Source organism: Marmota marmota, unplaced genomic scaffold (genome assembly GCF_001458135.2).
Source record: "Marmota marmota marmota unplaced genomic scaffold, marMar, whole genome shotgun sequence".
NCBI lineage: Eukaryota > Metazoa > Chordata > Mammalia > Rodentia > Sciuridae > Marmota > Marmota marmota.
Window position 1 is genome coordinate 11,390,058 of NW_026000119.1, and position 23,758 is coordinate 11,413,815.

General features: G+C 36.8%; 1 protein-coding gene across 3 annotated transcripts in view; it reads left to right on the forward strand.

Moving 5' to 3' along the window:
• Positions 1 to 326: 326 nt before the first annotated feature.
• Sparcl1 (SPARC like 1) overlaps positions 327 to 23,758 on the forward strand; it is a 40,142-nt gene continuing 16,710 nt past the window's right edge. The window contains exons 1-4 of one of the 3 annotated variants that reach the window (XM_015499144.2): positions 327 to 746; positions 11,527 to 11,640; positions 20,399 to 20,462; positions 23,599 to 23,745. In XM_015499144.2, coding sequence (XP_015354630.1) covers positions 20,409 to 20,462; positions 23,599 to 23,745 — 201 coding nt within the window. In that variant the 5' untranslated portion in view covers positions 327 to 746; positions 11,527 to 11,640; positions 20,399 to 20,408. Of the gene's footprint in view, positions 747 to 11,526; positions 11,641 to 18,651; positions 18,732 to 20,398; positions 20,463 to 23,598; positions 23,746 to 23,758 lie in introns of those variants that run through there. The other 2 variants (XM_015499143.2, XM_048784852.1) reach the window with 2 other exon arrangements.

Genomic DNA, 23,758 nt, shown 5'->3' on the forward strand with positions numbered 1-23,758 from the left:
AATTTCCAAAGCTCTCTTGGAGAACTGCTAAAGTAGCTGAAGCACCCCCATGATTAAAATTCAGACTGCATTTGGGAGAACAATTTCCAATCGAGCAATGTAAAAATGCATCTGTTGCAATTATTCCCCTCTGTAACTCCTGCTCCCCAACTGCCTTTTGGAAGAAACAACAGCAAAAAAGTTTCTTTTCACAGTCTGAAAATCAAAATCCCCCATAAAGCCATCCTGCCTATGAAACCTTCAGAGCTGTTTTTCTTTTTTTTTTTTTTTTTTTTTAAGGAAAAATGCATAAAGAGCCAAGTGCTTATATTCTGGCCAAGTTATGAGCCTGTGAGAACAAGAGCTTGAGGAGAGGACTGTTAACTCCATGCATGCCAGCAGAATTAGCTCTTTCCCTTCGGGCTTGCACTGCCTGCAAAACTCACCCTGCCCTCAGAGTGGGAGGCCAGCCTGCTAGAGAAATCCAGGAATCTGCAACAAAAACGATGACAGTCTGAAATACTCCCTGGTGCCAACCTCCAAATTCTCGTCTGTCACTTCAGACCCTGACTAGTTGACAGAGCAGCAGAATTTCAAGTCCAATAGACTTGAATGTGCTTCTGGGCAAAGAAGCACAGCTAACGATGGAAGGGATTTAAAGAGTTTCTCTTGGGTATTTGTCAAACTTTTATTTCCTGGCTGTGCGCAAAGAGGGGATTCAACTTCAGTTTTCTACCAACGCTCTGCATCCAGCCACCTATCTAAAGGTAAATTTTATAATTTATTGTCTATTTGCATTTGTTAAGCTGATTTACATGAATCTGATAGCGCTGTTTAATATTTTTGCCTAAATAATATGAAGTTATTTATTTTTTTAAAAAAGGCTTTTTACCTAATTTACAGAAAAGCTACTGAACAGAGAATTTTGCCATTTGTTATTCATGTTTCCTTTTTTCCTACAAGATTAAGTAGCAAGTACTAATGAATTATAGTTTTAGTAAAGACCAAGAAGAGAAACAGAACTATTGTTAGCTGGAGTAGCATTCAGATCTTGATGAAGTCTGAATCCTGAAATGTGTTTTGTAGAAATACTTCACTAAAATGTGAGATCAACCATAGGGGAAGTTAATTAAACAGTTTTTTTAAGGTGTATGTCTTTGATATTTAAATCATCTAGTCATTCAATCACTAGAATGACTCCATAGCTCCGGTGTGTATCTAACAGCAATTTAGAATTGGAACATTTTGCTGAGGTAAGAAAATCCCTCTCATACTTTATTTTTCTTTGTTATTTTTAAGTTATTTTAGGTTATCTCTTTCATCATTTCCTTTTATAGGTTTATAACTGTTTTTTGTCCCCTTTTATCATTTGTTAAGATGCACACACAGGGACATAAAATTTCTCTGATTCCTGATGAAGTCTTATTTAGAAAAGCAAAAAGGGGGAAAGAGAATTTAAAAGCTAAAGGCATACAATAGTTCTTATAAAGTTTTATCATTTCTGGTTCTATCTTTTAAAATATAGCAATAATGCAAGGAGGGCTTATTCATTCCTCCAGGCATTAAAGGTTACCCTACAGGAGAAAACTCTGCTTTCAACTGCAGATCAATACTGCTGAAACTGTACACCGAGGGTACTGCAGAAGGAGTATCTCGTTTGCATTGCCTTTCATCTGCAGAGGTTAAATATGTCACCTTGGCAATGTATCTGCACTCTCCTCTGGTCTGGGGCCTAAGTACACTGAATAGAAATGTTCACTCAGTCCAACTCAGCAAAATCTTTTTTTTTTATTCTCCCCTTTTCTCATGTATAACAGCTTTTTTTGTTCACAGCTCACTCAGTTAAACATTGGTGGTTATGACTATTGTTAACTATGACATTTTTTTTTTTAAAAAGGAACCCTTCCTGGGAAAGATTTATGTTTATATTTCAGATCATCCCACAAGATCTAGCAAAGTAGAGCAATCTATCTCATCTGCTTATTATTCGATTAACTAATGCTGCTTTCCATAGTTTGGAAAAGATTATATACATGTCATTCATGAACCTTGCCTTTTTCTTTTAGAGAATTTTTGTACAGCCATTGAGCAATTAGAATACTTGAGGGTTTTTTTTTCCTGGTCCTTTGGGATTTAATCCCCAATTTCTTCTCATGGCTCAGTTTCATGTATCAACTAAGTAAAAGTAATAAACAGTGATGACAGAAATAAAATGCATAAGTGATATATCTGAACAACTCCAAAACATTATTCATTTCATTTCCTCTTGAGTGTTATTTTTACTCAGTTGACTTGTAGCAGTATGTGGACATTGCTATTTTAGTTAAGTACAATGTCCAGAACATGTTGGGAACATTTTCCATCAAAAATATAAACAACTTGTTAAAAGACTTGAGGTGCACTTCATTTTCATATATCACTCTGAAACAATCTTCAGTGGAGGAAAATGGAACCCCATAAATCCAGGAGAACTACCTTGATGGATCTGGCTTTCTGAAAGACGCTCAGCCAGGCCAGAGTCTTGTTCTTATATGTCTCACAGGGCATATTCTGCCAAAAGCTGAGCTCACAATGATGGTCCCAACTATCATTGGCCTGGTTTTTGTCTTGGGCATCAGTACATGGACACAACTCCGGAAAACAGAGTGTGTGGTCTTGACCAATTGTTACAAAGGTAGGGGGCTGGTCTAATAAAGCAAATAAGACTGTGGAATCTTATTTCTACATGACCATAGAGGTCTGCTTTATTTAAGACCATATAGATTTGATTTATATTTAGACTTTACCACTAAATAGCTCTGTGACTTTAAGCAAATGACTTAAAATCTTTGGGACTCAGTATCTTAAATGAGTAGCAACCTTAGACATTTGTTATATGAGAATTAAGAGAAGAAGGTAGCTGTGCCTGGTACATAGTAACTAATCAATCAAAGCTAACACAAAAGTACTGGCCTACCTATGTGTCTGTGTCAAAACTTTAGGAAGGGAGCTTTCTCTAGCTTTCCCTTAGGGCTTATTCCTTGGACTTGTATATGTTGCTCCATAAGAATACGTTGATGCCAGGTCTGTGCCTCTGAATCAGCACAGCCCAGTGGACAGAGCATGGCCTTGAGTCTTATTGACCTGGGAATCCTCACTCTGCCTCTCACAAGCTGTGTGAGCTTAGGCAGTCCCTTCACACCTCCAGAACTCAGTTTGCCTGTCTGTTAAGCAAAGTGATAATAATAATGTCCACGGATGAGGTCATTATAAGGGTCAAATAAGATATTTCTTTAACACAAAGTACAGTATCTAGCAGAATACTAGACACACGGAAAATTTTTACCTGTTATTGGTAAGAAATCTCATATACCAGTGAGATACATGTTATACACTTGAAATGACAGTTTCAAGAGTAAAACTAGAGATCAAGAAGGAAATATTCTGTGAGTTGTCCTTTTTTTAATCCAAAGAAATGTAAAAGTAAATCTGGTGCTACTGGATTCCCCCGGGGGGCTCCAACATGAGATGTTTGTTACTGTGGGTCTCCACTACTTCATCAATTAGCAGCTTCTTAACATCCAAGTCACCAGGGAGCGTTTTCTGCCGCAACTACCATGAGGCAGAGAGAAGACCTGCTGCTCTGCAGTCAGTCCTGCTTTATTGGCCCACTTGGACAGGGGAGAAGGCCCCCAACTTTTCTCCTTTCACATCTTTTCTGGAGACAAGAATAGGGGTTTTGACTTACTCTAGAGGGTATTTTCTCCTCTCTCACTGAAATTCAAAAGAAAGGGATTTTTTTATTTTGTTTCTTGTTTTTTTTTTTTTTTTTTTTTTTTTTTGTTAACCTCCCCACTATGTTCCTAGCATTGAGATGTCAGCTGCTTTTTCTGGCTCTGTGAAGCAGGAGCAGCCTGTCGTCATAGCGATGAAAGAGCATAAAGAGACTCCCCGAGTCATGACCGGCTCTGTGAAATAGCTTAGTCGGCTTCAAAATCCTTCTTTAGAAATGAAGTCTCCAGTCCTGGCTTGTTCCTTTCCTATTAGGCAACCAACTTATGTACACCAGTAGCAGTAGCTAAGTGTTTCCTTTAAAGATTCAGTGAATAGGTATTTAGAAAATGAACAAGAAAGCAACTAAAACCGAGGCCAGCCTACTATGGGGGTGCAAGGAAAAAAAAAACAACTGGGAAGGCAAAGAAGGAGAAATAGAAATGGCCTCACTTAATAATACATACTGCACACCACAATCAGTCCACTTTCCAAGTTCCCACTGCCTCTTCTCATCACCCGTGCTATTCAGGGGAATGCTTGGACAGCCTCTGCTCAAATCCTGGCACTCACCCTCTCTAGTTTTTTTAATCTTATCCCCTCTGGGCCTCTGTCTTCTCATCTGTAAAATAGAGATAATAACAGTCATAAAATTATCATGGGAGTTGAATGAACTAGTGTGCATATGAAACTTATGACAGTATCTAACCCGTGGTAAAGGCTGGTCGCTAAGCCCAAGAGCCTCAATTTCCCCTCCTTGTTATATGGGGATAACAGCTAATTCATAAAATCATTGTAGGATTAACTGAAATGATGGATGTGAATGCTCAGTAAGTAATAGTTGTTACAGTTCTTTTCACGGTTGGGTCTAACTCTGATAGTTCTTTTTCAACTTGGAATTTCCCAGTGAACACATTGTTATAGTGGCCTTGAAATATCATCACATAAATGTGAAGCATTGACTTCGAAAGAGAAAAAAAGAAGTAATTATGAATTTTCTACTCTATTAAAAAGTAAAGAATATTCTTCTCATCTTGATTAACACCAAAGCAAGAGGTATTAAAGCATCATTCATGAGAATGCTTTGTATTAAAGTTGTTTTTTTTTGAGTCTCAAGTGTTTTCTAGGTCATGCAACTGTGTAAATAATATTTTTTATCTGGCGTCTCAAACAACAAACATACCCAGTGTTTACCCAGTATTCCACATGCTGTGAAATGCCAGATGCACAGGGAACCAAGCCAGAGAGGGCCATGTCCTTGAGGAGCTTACAATGTCCTTAGGGAAAGGATCATTAATCAAATCATCACATTAAGGAAAATTACATATGCTCAATATAAGATGACCTTGAATCCAAGGCCATCTTCAGTTTTCTAGTGAAAAATTTTGTCCAACCTGAATGTTCAAATGGATAATGTATTATAATGTATAGTTAGAATACTTGATCTATTTTTACACATACATATTTAAAATCTTATTTCATCTCAAATGTTTTTATACTTTAAAAAGTGTCTCACACATCCTGAGACAATTTTGTGAAAACTTTTCATACACATCCACATTTACATCAGTGTCATCAGGATGCACCAGATCCACTCTGTAATTATCTAATACTAAGCACATCATCAATCTTGGTGCAGGTTGTTTATAACACACCTTTTAAAAACCTGCTGATGCTGCAGATGTAATCCCCAGGCATAAGTCCTCGTTCTGTGATGATGCTCTCCACATTTTAATTACTTCCCATATTGCTTTTTCCACTACTCTTTAAAAGGCTTATGTAAAACCACTTGAATCTATAAGTGTGGTTTTTTGAAAGTGTGTAATTTCAACACTCACAGTAATTAAGTCATACCTCAAGAATAGTGACTGAGTCTTCTTCAAATATCTTTTAGCTCCTTTATCATCCCTTCTGCCAAGGTGACCTTCCTAAGAACAAAACAAGCATTGCTTGAGACTATTTCAGTCTGATTTCCTGATTCAAAAGCCCCAACAGGCAGGAGCTATGTCTGTCCTTAGCTGAGCCCCATGTGGTGGTAGGTTCATTTAGGAAGAATGGTGGGCAGATGAATGTCAGAGATCCAGAAAAGCTTATCATTGAGTCAGGGCATGTCATATACATTCCCAGAGCAGGGACAGCTTGATGTCAGGTGGTGATTCAGCAGAGAACTCAAAATAGAAGAGCTTTGTTTTCATCCTTAAGAAGACTTGAAGCCAAGCCATTGAGCTCTCCCCAGAGACTCATTAATACTTTAAAAGCACCCAAAGTATCAGTGTTAACTCTGGATCAGGTAACAGCATGTATTTAGTAGCCAAAATATGACTAAGGGATTTAGTCTCTGATAACAAAGCCTTTGACTCTCATGTAAAGACAAGGTGAAGGAGCATGTTCTGTCTGAGTCTGATTATGAAGTACCCATAATAATCATTTTGTTTGCCACCTTTCCCAGAAAGGGAATTTTTCCATAGTTATAATAACTACTAAAAATAGCAGCCTACAGGCTTCCTCTGATATAAACGAATTCAACAGAGGATACCTGACCTTATTTGGATGTGTGGATGTACATCCTCCAGGAAATAAAGAAGAAAAAGAAAATAGCAGGGAGAAGAGTCAAAGCAAATGTCTCCTTTCTCTAGGATACATGATATGTCTTTCTTAGGTTATTTGACTTTAGAAGAAATGAGAAAAATATACTAAGCCATAATCATCTGCCTTGAAAACCAAAAACACTGAAGCAGGTCCCCATATTCTAGAAGGGAAGGAAGACATTAGAGTTTTGCTGAGGCTGCCAGTAAACGAGTCAGCAACTGGAAATCAAGGCAACAAGAGAAAAATTCAGCTAGAAAGATCTGATGCAAGGTCTGAGGTTGTGGCTCAAAGGTAGAGTGCTTGCCTAGCATGTGTGAGGCACTGGGTTCGATCCTCAGCACCACATAAAAATAAAATAAAGATATTGTGTCCACCTATAACTAAAATAAATAAACATTGAAAGAAAGAAAGAAAGATCTGATGCAAAACTACCAGCACTAAAATTGCCAAAGAACCATTGATGTGGCCAATAGAAAGGAGCAATTCTTTCAGAGGTGTGGTTGACTGTTCCAACCCCAGCTCAGTGTTCTCCCAGCTTGTTAATTCTTAGGAGAAAAAGAATAAGAGAGAGAAAACAAGAGAAGAGGAACAATGAGGCAAGCTGCCCAGTGAAGACATGTTTATGCTCAGTAAGTTTAAATGACAGGGCAATACACAGAACTTCAAAAATAAGATGTATATCTTTATATTTAAATGTATGTTCTAATTAATGTTCTAAAAACCAAGAAACTGAAAAGAAATTGGAAAAAAAATTGCTCTCACCTAATCTTACTCTAGTTTAAATTTCTGGAAAAATACTATAAACCTGAAGTGAATTCAATTACAAGAAAGAGCACAATATTAATCACAGGACCCCAAATAGATTCTGGTTGTTTGTGTAAATTCACTACCCTATCTAGGTGGAGAATGATGTTTTAGGGTATGCCAGACTTTGGACACCCTTTTCTTCTCCAGAACATACAAATTTCAGGACAAAGAGATAGAGATTAGTCGGAGGGTTTCATTTGGAGGAATGTCCTATGTTTCCTACCTAACACATTTCCCAAGCAATATTTAGCAATTACACACAGACTCTTCCAGCTTCCACCTGAAGGACCAAGCACTTGGTCTTAGAAGCCAAAGTGGGAATTTCTTTATCAGAGATTGGGAGTAGGTGCTATGTACATGGCCTACTCCACTGAGCCTTTCAGGCCAGAGTCTGCAGGCTGGGCTGAGCTACATTTCCAGCTAGTTGAAAGGATATTCAGGCCCTTTTCCTTGTTTTCCCAGGGAAACAGGCTGTGGAGCTGCTGAGAAATCTAATTACTACTTCCTTTCATGGTGAAATCAAATTACAACCTCTCCTGTGGTGAAAGCCAATCCTTTTAATACAAAGAGAAGCTAAATAAAAGGGCTTCAAGCAGGGGATATGCCTGTTCTGCCTTCTTTCTTAGGAGACTCTGCAGAAAGGTTACAGTGACCTTGGTTTACCTTGCTTAAGAACAATGGTTCTAAATCTACTAGTACCCCATGCTCCCATAAAAAGGAAAACTATTTTTATATCTGATGTGAGAAGTTTGGGGGTTTTCTAGTCATCCATTAGTGGGCAAAGTAAATCTTGAACCAGCATCTACTCCCTCCACACACATTTCCTATTCAATAAGATAACTTTTCTTATCGAACGTGGAATGTCACGATAAATATGAAAAAAGAAAGAAGGGAGCTAAAAAGAAAGAAGGGCAACATTCTCCTATACTCTGATACCCTTAATGCTGTATGCTACCCTTTTAGCCAAACTTGTCACTTGAGATTAGTGAGAAGTAACAGTGCATCTTGGGGAAGGGTCACCCCTAAATTCCTAAAACCTGAGGTAAACAGGTACCATTCTCAATTTATGAAAATACATATTATATATGTACCTACCACAAATCTATAATTTCTGAAATAATAAAATTACTAATTACTTCCCAAGGTCCCATACCTACCCTGGTGTCAACATGTTGGAGACTCCATGAAAAGAGAAAAGGAAAGTATTAATAAAGTAAAAAATGTTCATTTTCAACACAATATTTTCTAGGTCTAGTTGCTCATGTTTCTTTCTAAAGTTCCTCATTCCACAGCATTTTCAAATTTTGTGATGATATCAGCAAAATCATGTTTTGGGGGGCTTATCACACTTGAATATCCTGTAGCTTCTAATTGTCTTCAAAGATGAAGACTGCTACACTTCATTAAAAAATGAAATTAGTGGCTAGGATTGTTGCTCAGTGGTACAGCATGTGCTCAGCATGCATGGTGCCCTGGGGACTGAGTAAATAAATAAATAAGAATTAATTAAAAATTTTAAAAACCAAGTGCAACAGTTAAGATGGCTCTACAATGACTTAAAACAGAGCACTTTTGACAGTAGGGAGGCAGCTTCATTGGCAGCAGATATTCAAATGAATCCTAAATTTTAAATCAGACAAGAACCCAATAAGAAAGTGATGGATTGAGTCAGGAAACTCAAATTTAGGAACTTGAGAAGAGTGTAATTAAGTAATTATTTTCCAAAGTATGGACAGATTAAGCAGAGGCCACAGGGATCCTAGGAATAGATGAGAGAACACTTTCTAAACCTGTGGTGAGTCACCCATGAGAGGCTATGACTAGATATTCACAGGGATCATTTCCTCCCAGGGTGGGACAAGAAGAAAGAATAGCCTTGGACCAGCTGTCTTTCCCTTGCCTGAAGGAGCTTCCTAGAGCTTTCCCTCTGAAGGCATAAATAAGCCACAGCTTTTTAGCCTATTTTCAAAGAACTTCTCCAACTCCAGACCCAAAATCTGTTAGGATTTATCATATCTGCTTCTTTCAGGAAGGTGGGCAAAGAAAAATGTTATCCCACTGGGCAAGGAGTCATTTCCCTTATTAAATGCACTGGGCCCAATCAAGGAACATGAGGAGCTTCCTCCACAGGCTGCATCCTGAAGGGCCTTCAGCTTGCAGTGAGTGCTTCATTCGTGGTTCACATCAGAACTACAAACTCCTCAATGCACACCATTATTCCCCAGAAGGTCCAAATACCATGAGAATGAGGTTACTGGGAACTGTTATTAGGTATTATTTGCTGTTTTTCTTAATCCTGGAAGAGAATTCTCCCAGTGAATAATTCTTGGTCAATTCACAGAGCTGAAAGCACTTGAAATTCCTCTCCCAAGTAGCAGAATTTAACAACTGACTTACTTATTAACAAAAGGGAGACAATTTCCACTGAATCCAAAGAGGTTTTATATTATACTGGTGGAGTTTAACTAATGAAGGAAATTCAAATAAATCAGGCAAAAGAGAAAGCCAACAATCAGACATTCAGAGGAAAGAAATTCCAAGGAGGTAGAAAATTAAAATAAACTAAAGGGTAGTACAGCTAAAGGCAGAAAAAGAATAGGGTTAATCTATTTGATCATTTGGGGGCATAGGCTTTAAAAAAGAGTTGTCACGCTATTAATACTGTGAAGCAAATGATTTAGACATTATTATATCCATTACAAATAGACATTACAAATGCTACAGGCCTTCAGGTGTGCCATACTCAGGAGTGGCACAGGGTTTGTGAAACCAGGAGTTCATACAATGTGTGGGATCTTATTTTAAAAAAATAGAAGACTCAAAATCATGTATAGAACTTTGTGTAGAGCCTTTTGTAAAGATCCTAAAACTCAAACTTCTTAGTTTTGTGGTACATCCACTCTGTATGCAAATATCTATACCCCAAAGAATACACAAAACATAGTGTGGGGTATAAATTAATATAAATGTGAGGAAACACTGCAATCACAAAGAAAGAGGAAATAGAAGGATAGCAAAGAAAAATAAATATGGCCAAAATAATTCCCCCCAGTACACTATGAAGCAGGGAGGGACAGGGGCTTCTGAAGACAAATGACTGAGGAGAAAACAAAGAACAGCCTCATGGATCCATGCCTTATGGAGTTCTAGAATGAGACACAGTGAGATTAGTGAGCAATATGATGAGGAGCTCTGAAAGGAATGATGAAGAGGTGTGGGAAGGTGGTCATGGCACCATCTTGCCTATGAGAAGACTGTAGGACTCATCTAAATGTAATTAAAGAAATTCCTCAATTACCCATTATAGAAGAGATGTACTAATTTCTTCTAAGCAAGAAAGAGACAGTAAGATCATTGAGAATGTCCCTGAAAAACCATCCTTTTGGGATGTCCTTTGATTTCCATGACTGGAATGTGCATAATGGAAAAGACTATGAACCCTAGCAAAGTAGGATGCTCAGAAAGTTCCCATTGGATGGATATTGCTACGAAGTTGACATGAGGTCACAGGAATGCACCAGTGGTACATCGGTGAGGTGCTTACCACAGTACTCGACATATAGTATTAGCTTCCACTAGGGTGTGAAAAAAAAATGTAGATTTTCAATAAAATTTGATGAACATAAGTGTTTCTAGCCTTAAGATATCTTAATGAATATACTTGAGTTCTCTTTCACATATAATAGTTACAAATTTAATGACAAAATAATAACTATTTTGTAATGTCTCAAAATTTTGTGGGTCACAAAATTGGGCAGGTCACTCAGGGTTACTCAGTTGGCAGATGGGCTGATCTAGAGTCTCCCACTTGGCTCCACTCACATGTCCTGTACTTTGCAAGGACAAATAAAAGGCAGGGGTCAGTAGGAGTGGCTAAATGGTTTTCTGTGGCATGAAATTCTCTTCAAGTGGCTCAGGGCTCCTAAACAACTGTTCCATGAGATCCAGATAAAAACTCCAGAGTTCTTACATCCTAGCCTCAAAAGTCCCAAAATATGTATCACTTCCATCTCAGTCACTATGTCAAGCAAGTCACCAAGGACAGTCCAGATTCAAGGAGAGAATAATCAGACCACCTCTTCATGAGATGAGTTATAAGGAATTTACAACCATCTTCCCTGTACCACAATATTTATGGGTATTAAATGAAAATGTAAGAAATTGTCTCAAGACAGTTATACAATGTGCATCAGAGCAGACAATTATGAATGCTTATTTCTCAGTGGGAGACCTATTTCTGTCATGCTAAATGTTTCATCTAGTTATTTGTTTTAATGGTACACTGGGTAGTCTGGACATTGGAAATTCCAAATTCTAGGCATTTGAAATCTCAGTTTCCCCAAAATGGCCTGGTATACAAAATGCAGTCTAGCTGTCATCTTTTAACATTTCAATTTCCAGCACTGGGAAGTCTGGTAGTTGAAGAGATCCTGTTCCTAACAGGACAAGATCCTTTTTGAAGTTTCCCACCATTTCTCATCTTCAACCTCTCAAGATTCAGGAAAATACATAGAGGTATGAAGGGGGAAAAAAAGGAAGAAATTACTGAAGGACACTAAGTAACAAGAAAATTAGTCTCTGTGCATTATTAATTATTGGTGTTAAGCCATTTTCTGCCTTAAAGTATACCAAGAAATGATATTTTTTGCCTTATTTTTATAGTTGTTAAAATTGCCAAATGACTATATGATTACATTTCAGTCTCAAAACAACTCTAGAAGACAAATGGAAAATATATTATTATTTCTCCTGTTTTTGTAGAAAAAGAAACCAGTGACTTGACCAAAATCTCCTGGCTGATAAAAGGCATCTCAGGCCTGGAACTTAAATATTCCAATTTCATACTATGCTGTCATCATTGACTAAGCTTATTTATTTGGGGAAATAACATTTATCTAATTTCACATGGATGTTACATATTTAAATCTTCCAGAATAATAATGATGTATATTCAAAAATTCATCTTATTTGTGCATTTTTCATCTAGAATTTTATTTTCTCTTTCTGCAAAATAACAACCTGCATTTTGTAGACACAGCACACCAAATTTGAATATCTAAAATAAGTGACTTTTTACATATCCAAGAATAAATGGTATTCATCATATTGAGCAAGGACATCATGGTTTTCATTTTCAAAGTACTTTGCAAACATCAGCGAATTAAGTCTCCCTGAGACTTCAATATGACACTCACTTGTTTTCAAAATATAATTCATTTCCCAGTAAGTTCTACTCTCTTATTTATGCAAGTCAGAGCATTTGTTCAGTTCTTCAAGTAAGACTCTAAAGGCCATGAAATTATTTTCATCAATGTGTGGCAAATACAATTAGCTCAATGAGCCCAAAATGCCCCATGACTGGCCTGAAGGACAAAGCAGAAAACAATAGAAGAAGTCAAAGTCTTCTAAATTCTAAACATTGGATTGTTCCACATTGTCCAGACATTAGAAATTCAACACAGGCATCTTCTTTATAATTGAAACATGAGGTGGTTTCCTGCTTGAATTGTTCTAAATGGCACAGCCATCTTTTGTCTTTAAATTGTGTTTTCAATTTCAGAATGGAAATAAACACAAGACTCCTAAAAAAAAAAAAAAAAAAAAAAAAACAGTTCCATCCTGGGACAGTGCTGGAAGCAATCAGGGCCCATGCAGAGCTTCTCAAAATGCCTGCACAACCAGCCACCCAAAGTTACACCACAAACTCTATACTTGTTCTATACCATAGACAACTCCCTTCAGCTACAGAAGGGATTCTCAGCATCCTAGCTGCGCCTTTGAGTTAAAGATAATATGAAAATACCTCTCAGCTTAGAATAGAAAGACATTCATTCAGGAATTTTCTTATCTCCTAAGTGGGGATTAGATCCATGTAAAAAGCTAAAAATTTAAAGATTATCAGACAAGTAAGTTTGTTTTTATTGAGTGAATCAAATATAAATATGTTCTGGAACTAGGGATTTTCTGGACAGCTTAAAATCACCAAGAGGAGGAATGTTTGAAAGGAGGATGGAGACAAAGAAAGGTTCTTTTCCTTTATATCACACTTAAGGCATATTCCTTACTCTTACATCAAACTTACTACAAGACATAAGTGATTATAATGATAATATTGTTGAGAGGCAGCAGGCAGAAATAATAATCACATAGGTCTGATACTTCAGAGTTTGTAAAGTGCCTCTCCACTTCAATGGCTCCTTTGACACTGAAAGGAATTATTATTCCCACTTCGTAGATAAAGGCTGCAGAGATTTAAATAATTTGCTCATGTTGGCCTTTAGTATTTGGCAGACCCAGGCCCCAAAGCTACAACTTGTGACTTCTAGCCTGTAGCCTGTCCCATTAGATTGTGCTGTGAGAACACTGGACACTAAGTCCAAAATTCCCCATTCTTGTTCTTGACCACCTGTTAGGCCTTGTACATTTGGCCAAATAATTTAGATTCTTCAATCTTATTTTTCTTTATATTTAAACATTATGTACCTTTCTTTCCACATTGAATCAAATGAGAGTGTACATAGGAAGATACTTTATACACTGAAATGCTGTATAAATGTAAGGAAGCCATAATTAAATCCATCTTAATGAACTTATATTTCTGGGGCCCTGCCTCAATTCATCCTTAAAGTTATGGTATCCTCCCTTTTTCTTAAAGAATAAAGAACCCTTCCTTCTCTGCAATGTTAAACCTTCTCCCTATTCGTTAATATCAGACCAGCAAATATTTATCAAGGGCTTACCAAGGTTGTATTACCCTACTTAATGTTCACATCATTTTACACATAATGAGCTAAGGCCTCCCAAAACTAAAACACTTTCCAAAGAATCTGCAAATTAAGAATTAAAGCCCAGAAAGTTCTATTTAAGAGGCTGTGTCTTTGAACTCTATGCAATACTGTCCTGCCGTGGCTCCGGTAACTTGTCTATTTTCTCCTGATTCAGTTCCCTATTGATGCTTAACAATCCACTCCAAAATTAAATGGCTTTAAATTATATCCCCTTATTTGCTCCTGGTTCTGAAATTTGAACTGAACTCAGCTGAGCGGTTCTTCTGCTAATTTTGTCTATCATTTGTGGCCCAAGTGAACTGGAAGTACAGTTGAGGCTGAACAATCCAAGATGTCCTCATCTTCCAGGATTCTCTCCACACCATCTCTCACCATTTAGTAATCTAGTCCAAGCATTTGTAGAGCATGTTGGAGGCTTCCACAGAAAGCACAAACCCCAATGTGCAAGTGTTTAACAAGCCTCTGCTGGCATCATGTTTGTTAATGTCACATAGGCCCAAGCAAGCCACACAAGGTCAAGCCCCAAAGTCAAAGGTGTATGAAGCCCATGAACTGTGTTTCACTGAAGGCCATAAGTGTTTATTGCATCTTATTTCTTTCCTTCTACCCCTTCAATTCTTTACTTATGCTTTCCCCCCGGCACAGACAATATTTGAATGACCATTTTTATTCACAAAAATTTCCAAGATTGCACATTCAGTTTTAGCTACCATTCTACTCTCCTTCCTTTTAAAGTCCAAACTTTTGAAAAAAGTGGTCCACACTCACTGTCTTCACTTTATCACTGTCTGTTTATATACTTTTCAATTCAGACTAGCTTTCACCAATCCTATGGAAAAAAATAAAAATAAAAACTGTAAGTACTCCATAACCTCTGTATTTCCAAAGACAAAGGATAATTTATTGGCCTTATTTTGCTCTGACCTCTCTGTGACGTTTAACATTTTCTTTTTCATACGTGACCCTCCTTTCATCTTTTGTATCTTTAGCTCTTCCCATCCTCTCTTGACACCTACTAGCCTTTATTTACCTGGGTTTGGTCTCCAGACTTCTTTGTTCACTGTTTATCTTCTCATGCAAATAGCACCCAAACCATGTTTTTAGCTCCAAACTCTATGCTTATCTACACACCAATTTATCCAAGTGTCTATTAGATAGCTCTACTCAAATTCAACAAGTTTATAATTAATTCATCTTTCTTCTAAAATCAGATTTTCCTCCTACGAATTCCTCATCTTTATGGTTAACACCACCATTTACCCATATGTCCAAAGTAGAAATATGCTAACCCAAGATTCTTCCTTCTCATCTCTTTACAGTATCTAATTAGTCATGAAGTCTCATCTGCTCTTCCTTTAAGTATGTCTCACAACTATCCAGAGGTGTGCTGGCAAATGTTTAAGAGCCAGCACTCTGAGTGGGAAAGGGTAACATTTCATGGTTACCATGATGGAATCTTCCTACCATGACTGACTATAAGCTTCTATATGATATCCTGGAACAGAACTGGGAAGGACATGTAGTAGTGGCACACATTATGTAGTATTTGCACCTACAAATAAAGGTATAAATACCTTGATAGTAGATAATAGAAAATGTAGTAAAATAATTATAAAATGATTTGCTTTGAGTTATTATTTCCATGGTTTTAATATAATTAATTTATAAGTGTATATAATTTAATTTTTATTGCTGGCATTGACAAATTCCTGGCTTACAAAATTCCTGAAATTTGACTCTCATGAAGCAGTACAGATTGGACCTATCCCTCTCATTCACCATTTCCAAAACTACAGCAAAAATTCAAAGCTCTGAACACATCTCACTTTGATATTGCAATTGGCTCCTGAAGGCATTTCTACTGGTCTCTCCTCCATACAGCTGTCCCAAAAGCCCTTTCTCGAACGAATGCAGATCACCTCCACATTTACAGCCATTCATTGGGTTCCCACAGTTTTTCAGTTGGAATTTTAAATTCCTAATCTAATACACAAGGGCTTTCACAAGCTGGATACCTGCCTTGATTTTTAGCTTTATCTTCCTCTACTTCCCCCCAAATTTTTAGGATTTTTGCCTCAGAATCTTCACACATGCTGCTTCCACCTTGACCTTCCCATCCTTCATAGAGCTGACTACTTTGAAATTTGGTGTCCCCAAATTTCACATGTTGGAAACTTTGTCTTCAAACACATATGTTATGGTATTTGGAATTGGGGCCTTTGGGAGATGATTGGGTCCTGAAGATTCTGCTCTAATGAATGAATGAGACCATTAATGGATTAATGGGTTATTGAAGGAGTGACTTCGTTATAAAAGTGAGCTCTCTCTGGCATTCTTGCCCTGAATTGCCATATGATATCCTCCTTCTTTTTTGATACGGCAAGAAAACTCTCATCAGATGCTGAGCAGAGTCTGGTGTCAGGACCATTGTGATATTTACTCAGTTTCCCCAAAAGAGGGCAGTGAGTCAGATTAGAAATATTAAAGGTATAAGAAATTTAAGAAATAAAGACGAGAAACTAATAATACGAGAAACTGCAGGATCCAATGGGGACCAGCTCTGATGGAGACTGGATCTAACGACAAAATGGAGCCCACGCACTTTATTTAAGTGGATAGGAACACCACTGAGATTCAGTGTGCAGAACTCCTGAGGAAAACAGGAAGAAGATGGCAAAGGCAACTTGGCTGAGGCTGAGCAGGTTACCCCCATCTCCTCTACTCCGGGCTGCTGCGTTTGAACCTAGGGTTGTCTGAGCCAATGTGCAAGGTGTCCGCATGATCTGAGCAGTCAGATTGGTGGAATTTCACCAAGAGTTCATGGAAATGCAACTTGAGATAGCTCAAAATTCATTCACGCCCCCAACAGTCTGGTACTATGCCCTTGGACTTCTCAGTTCCTACATCCATAAGCCAAATAAATCTGTATTCTTTATAATTATCTGGTTTCAGGTATTCTATTGTAATTTAAAACAGACTATGACACAACTATTTATTAGTTTTCAAATTCCAGTTCAAGAATTACCTTCTCTAGAAGTCTTTCGTATACAGGGGCAATATAGCACAATAATTAAGAACACAGACCTGAAATCAAACAGCCAATTCTCAAATATTTACTCTGTCACTTCTTAGCTGTGGATCATGGAAAAGTCACTTAACCTCTATGCCTTAGTTTCCTTACCAATGAAATGATTATACCAGATTGCCCACCTCATAGAAATGTAGGGAAGATTGTTAGTATGTGGGTAATTGTAAAAATAGTGCCTAAGTACTTAGGACTTAGAAATGTTAGCTATTGTTAATTACCTAATTTTAAATGTTAATCTCTGTCATTTGCACTATATATATAACCATCACATTATAATAAACCCATTGATTTATTTGACTTCCTCCTTTGTAACTTTTTAATGCTGGGAGGCTGGGGGATTACTGCGTATTGAATCTAGGGGCAATTAACCACTGAGCCACATCCCCAGAACTTTTTTATATTTTATTTAGAGACAGGGTCTTGCTGAGTTGCTTAGGGCCTTACTAAGTTAATGGGGCTGGCTTTGAACTAAGGAAACTACTGCTTCAGCTTCCTGAGCCACTGGGATTATGCCCAGCCCTCCTTTGTAACTCTTTTTCTTAAAATTTCTTTTTATTTGTTCTAATTAGTTATACATGACAGTAAAATGCACTTTGATACATCATACATAGATGGAGTATAATTTCTCATTCCTCTGGTTGTACATGATGTAGAATCCCACCAGTTATATAGCTATATGTGTACACATTCAACATCTTTAGCAACTAGAGAAATGAAAATCAGAACTACTCTAAGATTTCATCTCACCCCAGTCAGAATGGCAATTATCAAAAATACAAACAACAATAAATATGGGGGGAAAGGTACACACATATATTGCTGGTGGGAATGCAAATTAGTGTAACTGTTATGGAAAGTAGTGTGGAAATTCCTCAGAAAACTTGGAATGAAACCACCATCTATCCCAGTTATCCCACACCTCAATTTATACCCAAAGGACTTTAAATCAGCATATTACAAGTGATGCAGCCACATCAATGTTAATAGCAGCCCAACTCAAAATAGCTAAACTATAGAACCAACCTAGGTGCCCTTCAACAGATGAATGGATAAAAAAAAATGTGGTATACTTTAGATTAGGTAGAGGGGAGTGAAGGGAGGGGAGGGGATATGGGAGTAGGAAGGATAGTAGAATGAATCAGGTATTATTAGCCTTTGTAACTCTTAAGGCAGAAACTATATCCTTGTACTTTGATAGCATCTAGGAAGCGGTCAAAAAATGAATGGAAGAGTGAATAAGTGATGCAAGTTCTGGCCAACTAGACATATTTCTTTTTGACACATTCAGCTACATTTAGATTTAGGAATGTGGAGGAAACTCCTATCCTCCTGTGGTCAAATTAAAAGGGAATCCTTTTACAAATGTAATTAGCCATTTAGATTGCTATAAAAACCAAACTCAAAAAAGAAATAAGCCTTTAATCCACAACACTTTTGATTATTCTTACTGCCCATTTGTAAAAAAAAAAAAAAAAAAAAGGGGGTAAGATTCTCTTAGTCTAATTTCATTGTTATTTATGATGAATGTAAGAAAGAATCTTGAAGTTAAAGGAAAATTTGGTAAATTTGTGGCCAAAGTGAACCTTAAATGTTCCATCGGAAATTTTTTTTGACCTTACAGCAATTTTATATTATTTTCTTGGACTTGAAGCTGTTTATTTAAGAATCACAACTTCTCTTGAAGATGAGTGGAAAGAATTAAAGTTTATTGAGCAATTGCTGCATGTCAGGTATTGTTATGAATAGCACTAATAATCTTTACAAAACTGAGTCAAATATTATATTAAGGTTCTCCAGCAAAAATTGAACTGAGGAAGAGAGATTTATTATGAATACTTGTCTTTCATGATTATGATGCCAAGAAATTCCCATATCTGTACTCTCTGGAAACCCAGAGAGGCCCATGGTATAGTTCCAGTTTAGTTCTAACACTCAGAGAATGAGAAGAACTGAAGGTCCCAGTTCTAGTCCAAGTCCAAGGCTTAAGAACTGGAAGACTGATGGCATAGTCCTGGCCTGAGAGTATGAAAAGGCCAATGTCCCAGCTCAAGCAGATTGGCAAAAAGAATTCTCCCTTCCTCTGTTTTTTGTTATATTTAGACCCTCAACATATTAAAAGATATCCACTCACAAGGGTTAGGGAAATCTGATTTATTCAATCTAATAATTCAAATGCTACAATCTTCCAAACAAACCCTTAAAAGATAGCCAGAAATTATGTTTAACCATATATTTGAGCATCTAATGACATAATAAGTTGACATATAAAATTAACCATCAAAAATATTATCCCCATTTTAAGATGGGGAATCTGAGACTCGGGTGTTAAGTAACTTGCCAAATATCACATGGATGGCAAGTATTGGTCCTGGGTTCAAACACAGTTCTACACCAAGGGCACTAGTCCCCCTCTGATAAACCAGTGTTCCTTGGTTATGGCAATGTCACTCCCCATAGGATATTTGGAAATGCCTGTAGACAGTTTTGGCTGTCATAACTAGGGAGGGCTGGTGGACTGACACTGACATCTAGTGGGTTGATACCAGGAATGCTGCTAAACATACTACAATGCATAGGATGGATCTCCACAACAAAGAATATTCCAGCCCCAAATGTATAGCCCCAAACTATACACTAAGCTGTATTGTTTCAGATTTGTATAGTTTTTACAAATAGAACAATAATATACTGACCTATAAGTAACTAAACTTCCATAAATTTAATAAATACTTATGGAATGAATGATGAATGCTAAATTTTGGAATAGAGGGAAAAAAACTTCATTTTTCAGTGATTGTTTACAATTAGCATTTCCTAAAGAATAAAATATTTTAAGTGATCGTCAATAATAAAGATATAAGTAGATCTTACATATTTGCTGTGAAAATTAAAGTCGATATATAAAATATTTTATTTTTGATACAATAATCATAGAATGTATTTTAGGTTTAACAATTTAAAGCTTAAAAGATAGCAGCATTTAGGAGCTCATGAAATTCATAGATTTTCAATTTTGGAGTTCTAAAGTATTAGAGCAAATCATCTAGGCTGCCTCTTCACAGTTCATCACAATAGAAAGCTATGTCTAAAAAAGGATAAGTAAACTATCTAAGATTCTTGGCCAGTTAGGGACAGTGCCAGAGCCAGAGTCCAGTTCTCCTGATAGTTTGAAGCTTCTTTTATTGTAAAGGAAAAATAAAATAAGAACTAATTTTCAGAGGGACAAAACTGGTAAAAAACTGTAGTTATCTGGCTTTTCAGACATACTATTCCACAAAGACAATAATCTCCTCCAAATACAAAAGACAATATCAAACTCAATATTTGCTAAGATTATTTTTTAATCTTTCTTAAGGAAACTTTTTCCCATCACTGAAATTATCTTCTTGGTTCACAGGTCCAGAAGCATGAAGACTCTGCTGTTTTTCATATACATCTTGGGAACTGCAGTTGCAATTCCGGTAAATTTCCTTTCTTCTGTTATTATATCTCTCCCTCCTGACATTTAATTCAGAAACCTACTATTTAAAAGGAAATATTCTAATATAGTGGCTTGAAGTTCTGGTTTTTATTTCAATTATATTCTTTCTTATGCAAATCGTAAATGTATGACTAAAAATCAAGATAAGGTGCTTTTCAAAAATATTTTCTCAGGTCTATCTGGTTTTATAAGACACAATAAATACAGCTGAAAGTGTTGTCAGTCCTTTTATTAACCATAGAATATGGCCAAATACCAAAAGGACAGGAAAAAAAATTCCCAATGGATCTCATCGTATTGGTATGAGATATCTATGCATTTAACTTGGAGCTCATATATATATCCACATCACCAGCATTTTCTTCAAGATCGAACACATGCTAGATGAGAAATCCTGACAGTCTTGTGATAAAAACAGGAACCAATGGGAACAGAAGCACTGTGGTGATCATAAATGGGTTCTTATCTCATTTTGAGGCACTGTCCAAACAAGTATGCTGAAAGTGGATAGGACTAGAGCATTCTCTAAGTCATGATGAGATATACTGGCTTCAGCATTCACAAGCAATCAAGGAGCCATACACAAATCAGACCATTTCAGACCAGGTCAGCAATCTCAAAACAACCCAAAAGTTCAAAAAACACAATCATTTATATGATCATTTTAGATGCTCTACAAATGATCCATAGCATCTTTAATTTATATCATGTTTTTCTTTTTTTATCAATGAACAATGCGATTTCTCTATTGTCCCTTCTTTCCCTTCCTCTCTAGGTTTAAAGTTCTGTCCTTGCTTTTCAGATAACTGGTGGCTGCTTCAGGTTAATAGCTGTGTCAGCAAAAACAAGCTACATGCCACCCAGATCAAGCAGTCCAAAGAAAACAGAATTTCTGACCACCACTAAGAATCGTGCTTAAATAGTAGAGAGCTACTCCAGCTGGAATTACATAGTGTACTTTAAAATTACAAAACTGGGACAAATTAATAAAGAAAGGAGATCCCAGAGAGTCATTGTTTTCTCCTGAAAATGTGTTTTGCCTTTGCAAGGACGGTGGCATTGTAAATAGGCATTAAAAACTGTCTTTGAACCAAATGTTTGAATGACATGTCTGCCTAAAGACACATGCCAGATGTTTCTTTTCCAGGGTAATTTGTTTTATGCAGACCCAGGCAAATATCAAAAAGCTAAATATTTTTTTCATAGTATTGACCTATTAAAAATCTTGTATCATTTTCCTCACCTGCACGAATTCTCCAGAGAAGTGAACTATGAGTGGTTGGGATATTCCAAATGCACTTCCAGAGGGCATGTTAAATATAGATATGGGTCTAATAATATAATAGACTTTTAATTACCAGACATTTCTGAAAGAAAATAAGCTGCCATGGTTTTTATGCATTTCTTCCTGCTAGGGGAAGGTATGATCATGTGAAGGAGGAGGTAAGCACTGAAGGAGAAAAGCCATCCACTAAAAAAACTAAAATCTCCCCCATCTGTTGTTTTCCATGAAGGCCCTTGTTGGCAACTCGTCAAAATAGCCACCTTTCTTTCTCCTTGCTCTCACAATTGTTTTTTTTTTTTTTTTTAATCTGTTAATTGCTGGGGAGTGAACCTAGGGCCTTATGCACACTGGGCAAGTACTACTCTACAAAGCTACTTTTCCAGACCTTCCTTTCTCCTTTTTTTTTTTTTTTTTTGGCAGGGGGGGAGTGCCAGGGATTGAACTCAAGGGAACTTGACTACTGAGCCACACCCCCAGCCCTATTTTGTATTTTATTTAGAGACAGGGTCCTACTGAGTTGCTTAACGCCTCATCATTGCTGAGGCTGGCTTTGAACTTGTGATCCTCCTGCCACAGCCTCCTGAGCTGCTGGGATTCCAGGCATGTGCCACTGAGTCCGGCTTTTCCCCTTTCTTTATAACTTCTTTCATAACTTTTTTGAAGACTACTAATCCTCTTAGTTGTAAAAAGGACAAGAAGCAAAAGAACAAACCAAATCTAAAATACATTTATACCTCATGGATTGTTTTGCAGTACACAGCACTACTGGACCTGCTCGTGAAGTAAAACTGAGTCAATCCAAATAGTCTGAGTTTTATCCTTACATCTGGATATAGCTGCTAAGTACCCACAGCATCTCTATAACAAAAATCTATGGCAAATACCTGCGTCAGATATTTGAACAGTTCATATTATTACCACCATATGATATTATAATTAGGAATTTTAACTTGGGTAGCTCCTCAAAATTTGCAAAATAGTTTATATAAACAACTTTTACTTGATATTTATGCCCACTTCACTTTGAGATTGCAGGGTAGGGTTAGCAACTCCTCAAACCACAGGTGGGAAGTAAATGGCAGAGTTAAGACTTGAAGGGAGGCTTCTCACCATCCAAGTCCAGTTGTTTAACTTCCCATCATGCCTCACTGCCTAGCTCTCCATTTTAGTCCCCAGTCTTTCTAGAAACAGACACAGCTGTCTCTGTCATGAAAATGTTCCATAGCTGCCTTTCTCTATTAGGCTGAGTGCCCTGCTTCACATAATCCTTGAATTAGTTCTAGATTAATTTTTTTTATTTAAAAACTTCCTAATGGATATTAAGGCCAACAGTGTTAAAAACTTGATAAATAGTAAAAAGTTTTATAATTTTTTCTATTAATTATCAGCGAATCCTTAAATGTTAAGGAAATGTACAATACTATATCTTATGGCCAGTTTTATTGACTTCCACTTTATACAAAACAATACTTTTCAAAATTATTAAGCACTAATGCATTGTAAAAATTTGAAAACAAAATAATTTCCAAAATCAAAGGTAATCATTATTGAATTATCAAATCATTATATAATTATTGAAGGTTTTTGTTTATTTGATTGATTTTTGCCTAGTTTCTTTACACATAACTTTTTTTCAGGTGGGAATTTTGTTTTCACTTAACATTATTCTGGGCATTTGCTTGTATTCTCAAATATTTTACAAAATACCATTTAGCTGATGCGCTGAATGAGGAAAACTGCTACTAATAATGATGATAACTAAAGAGCAGCAGAAAAATTTTAAATTGGCACCTAGAGGTGAATGACACAAACAAGCTCTTAATTTTTTCAGACAAATGCAAGGTTTCTATCTGATCATTCCAAACCAACTGAAACATCATTAATACAAGACAATACTACAATTCCCAGTGCAAAGGTTGAAGCTGAAGAAAATGAAAAGGAAGCTGCAGTATCCAGAGAAAACCTTTCCAACCATAAGGTAAAAATAGCAG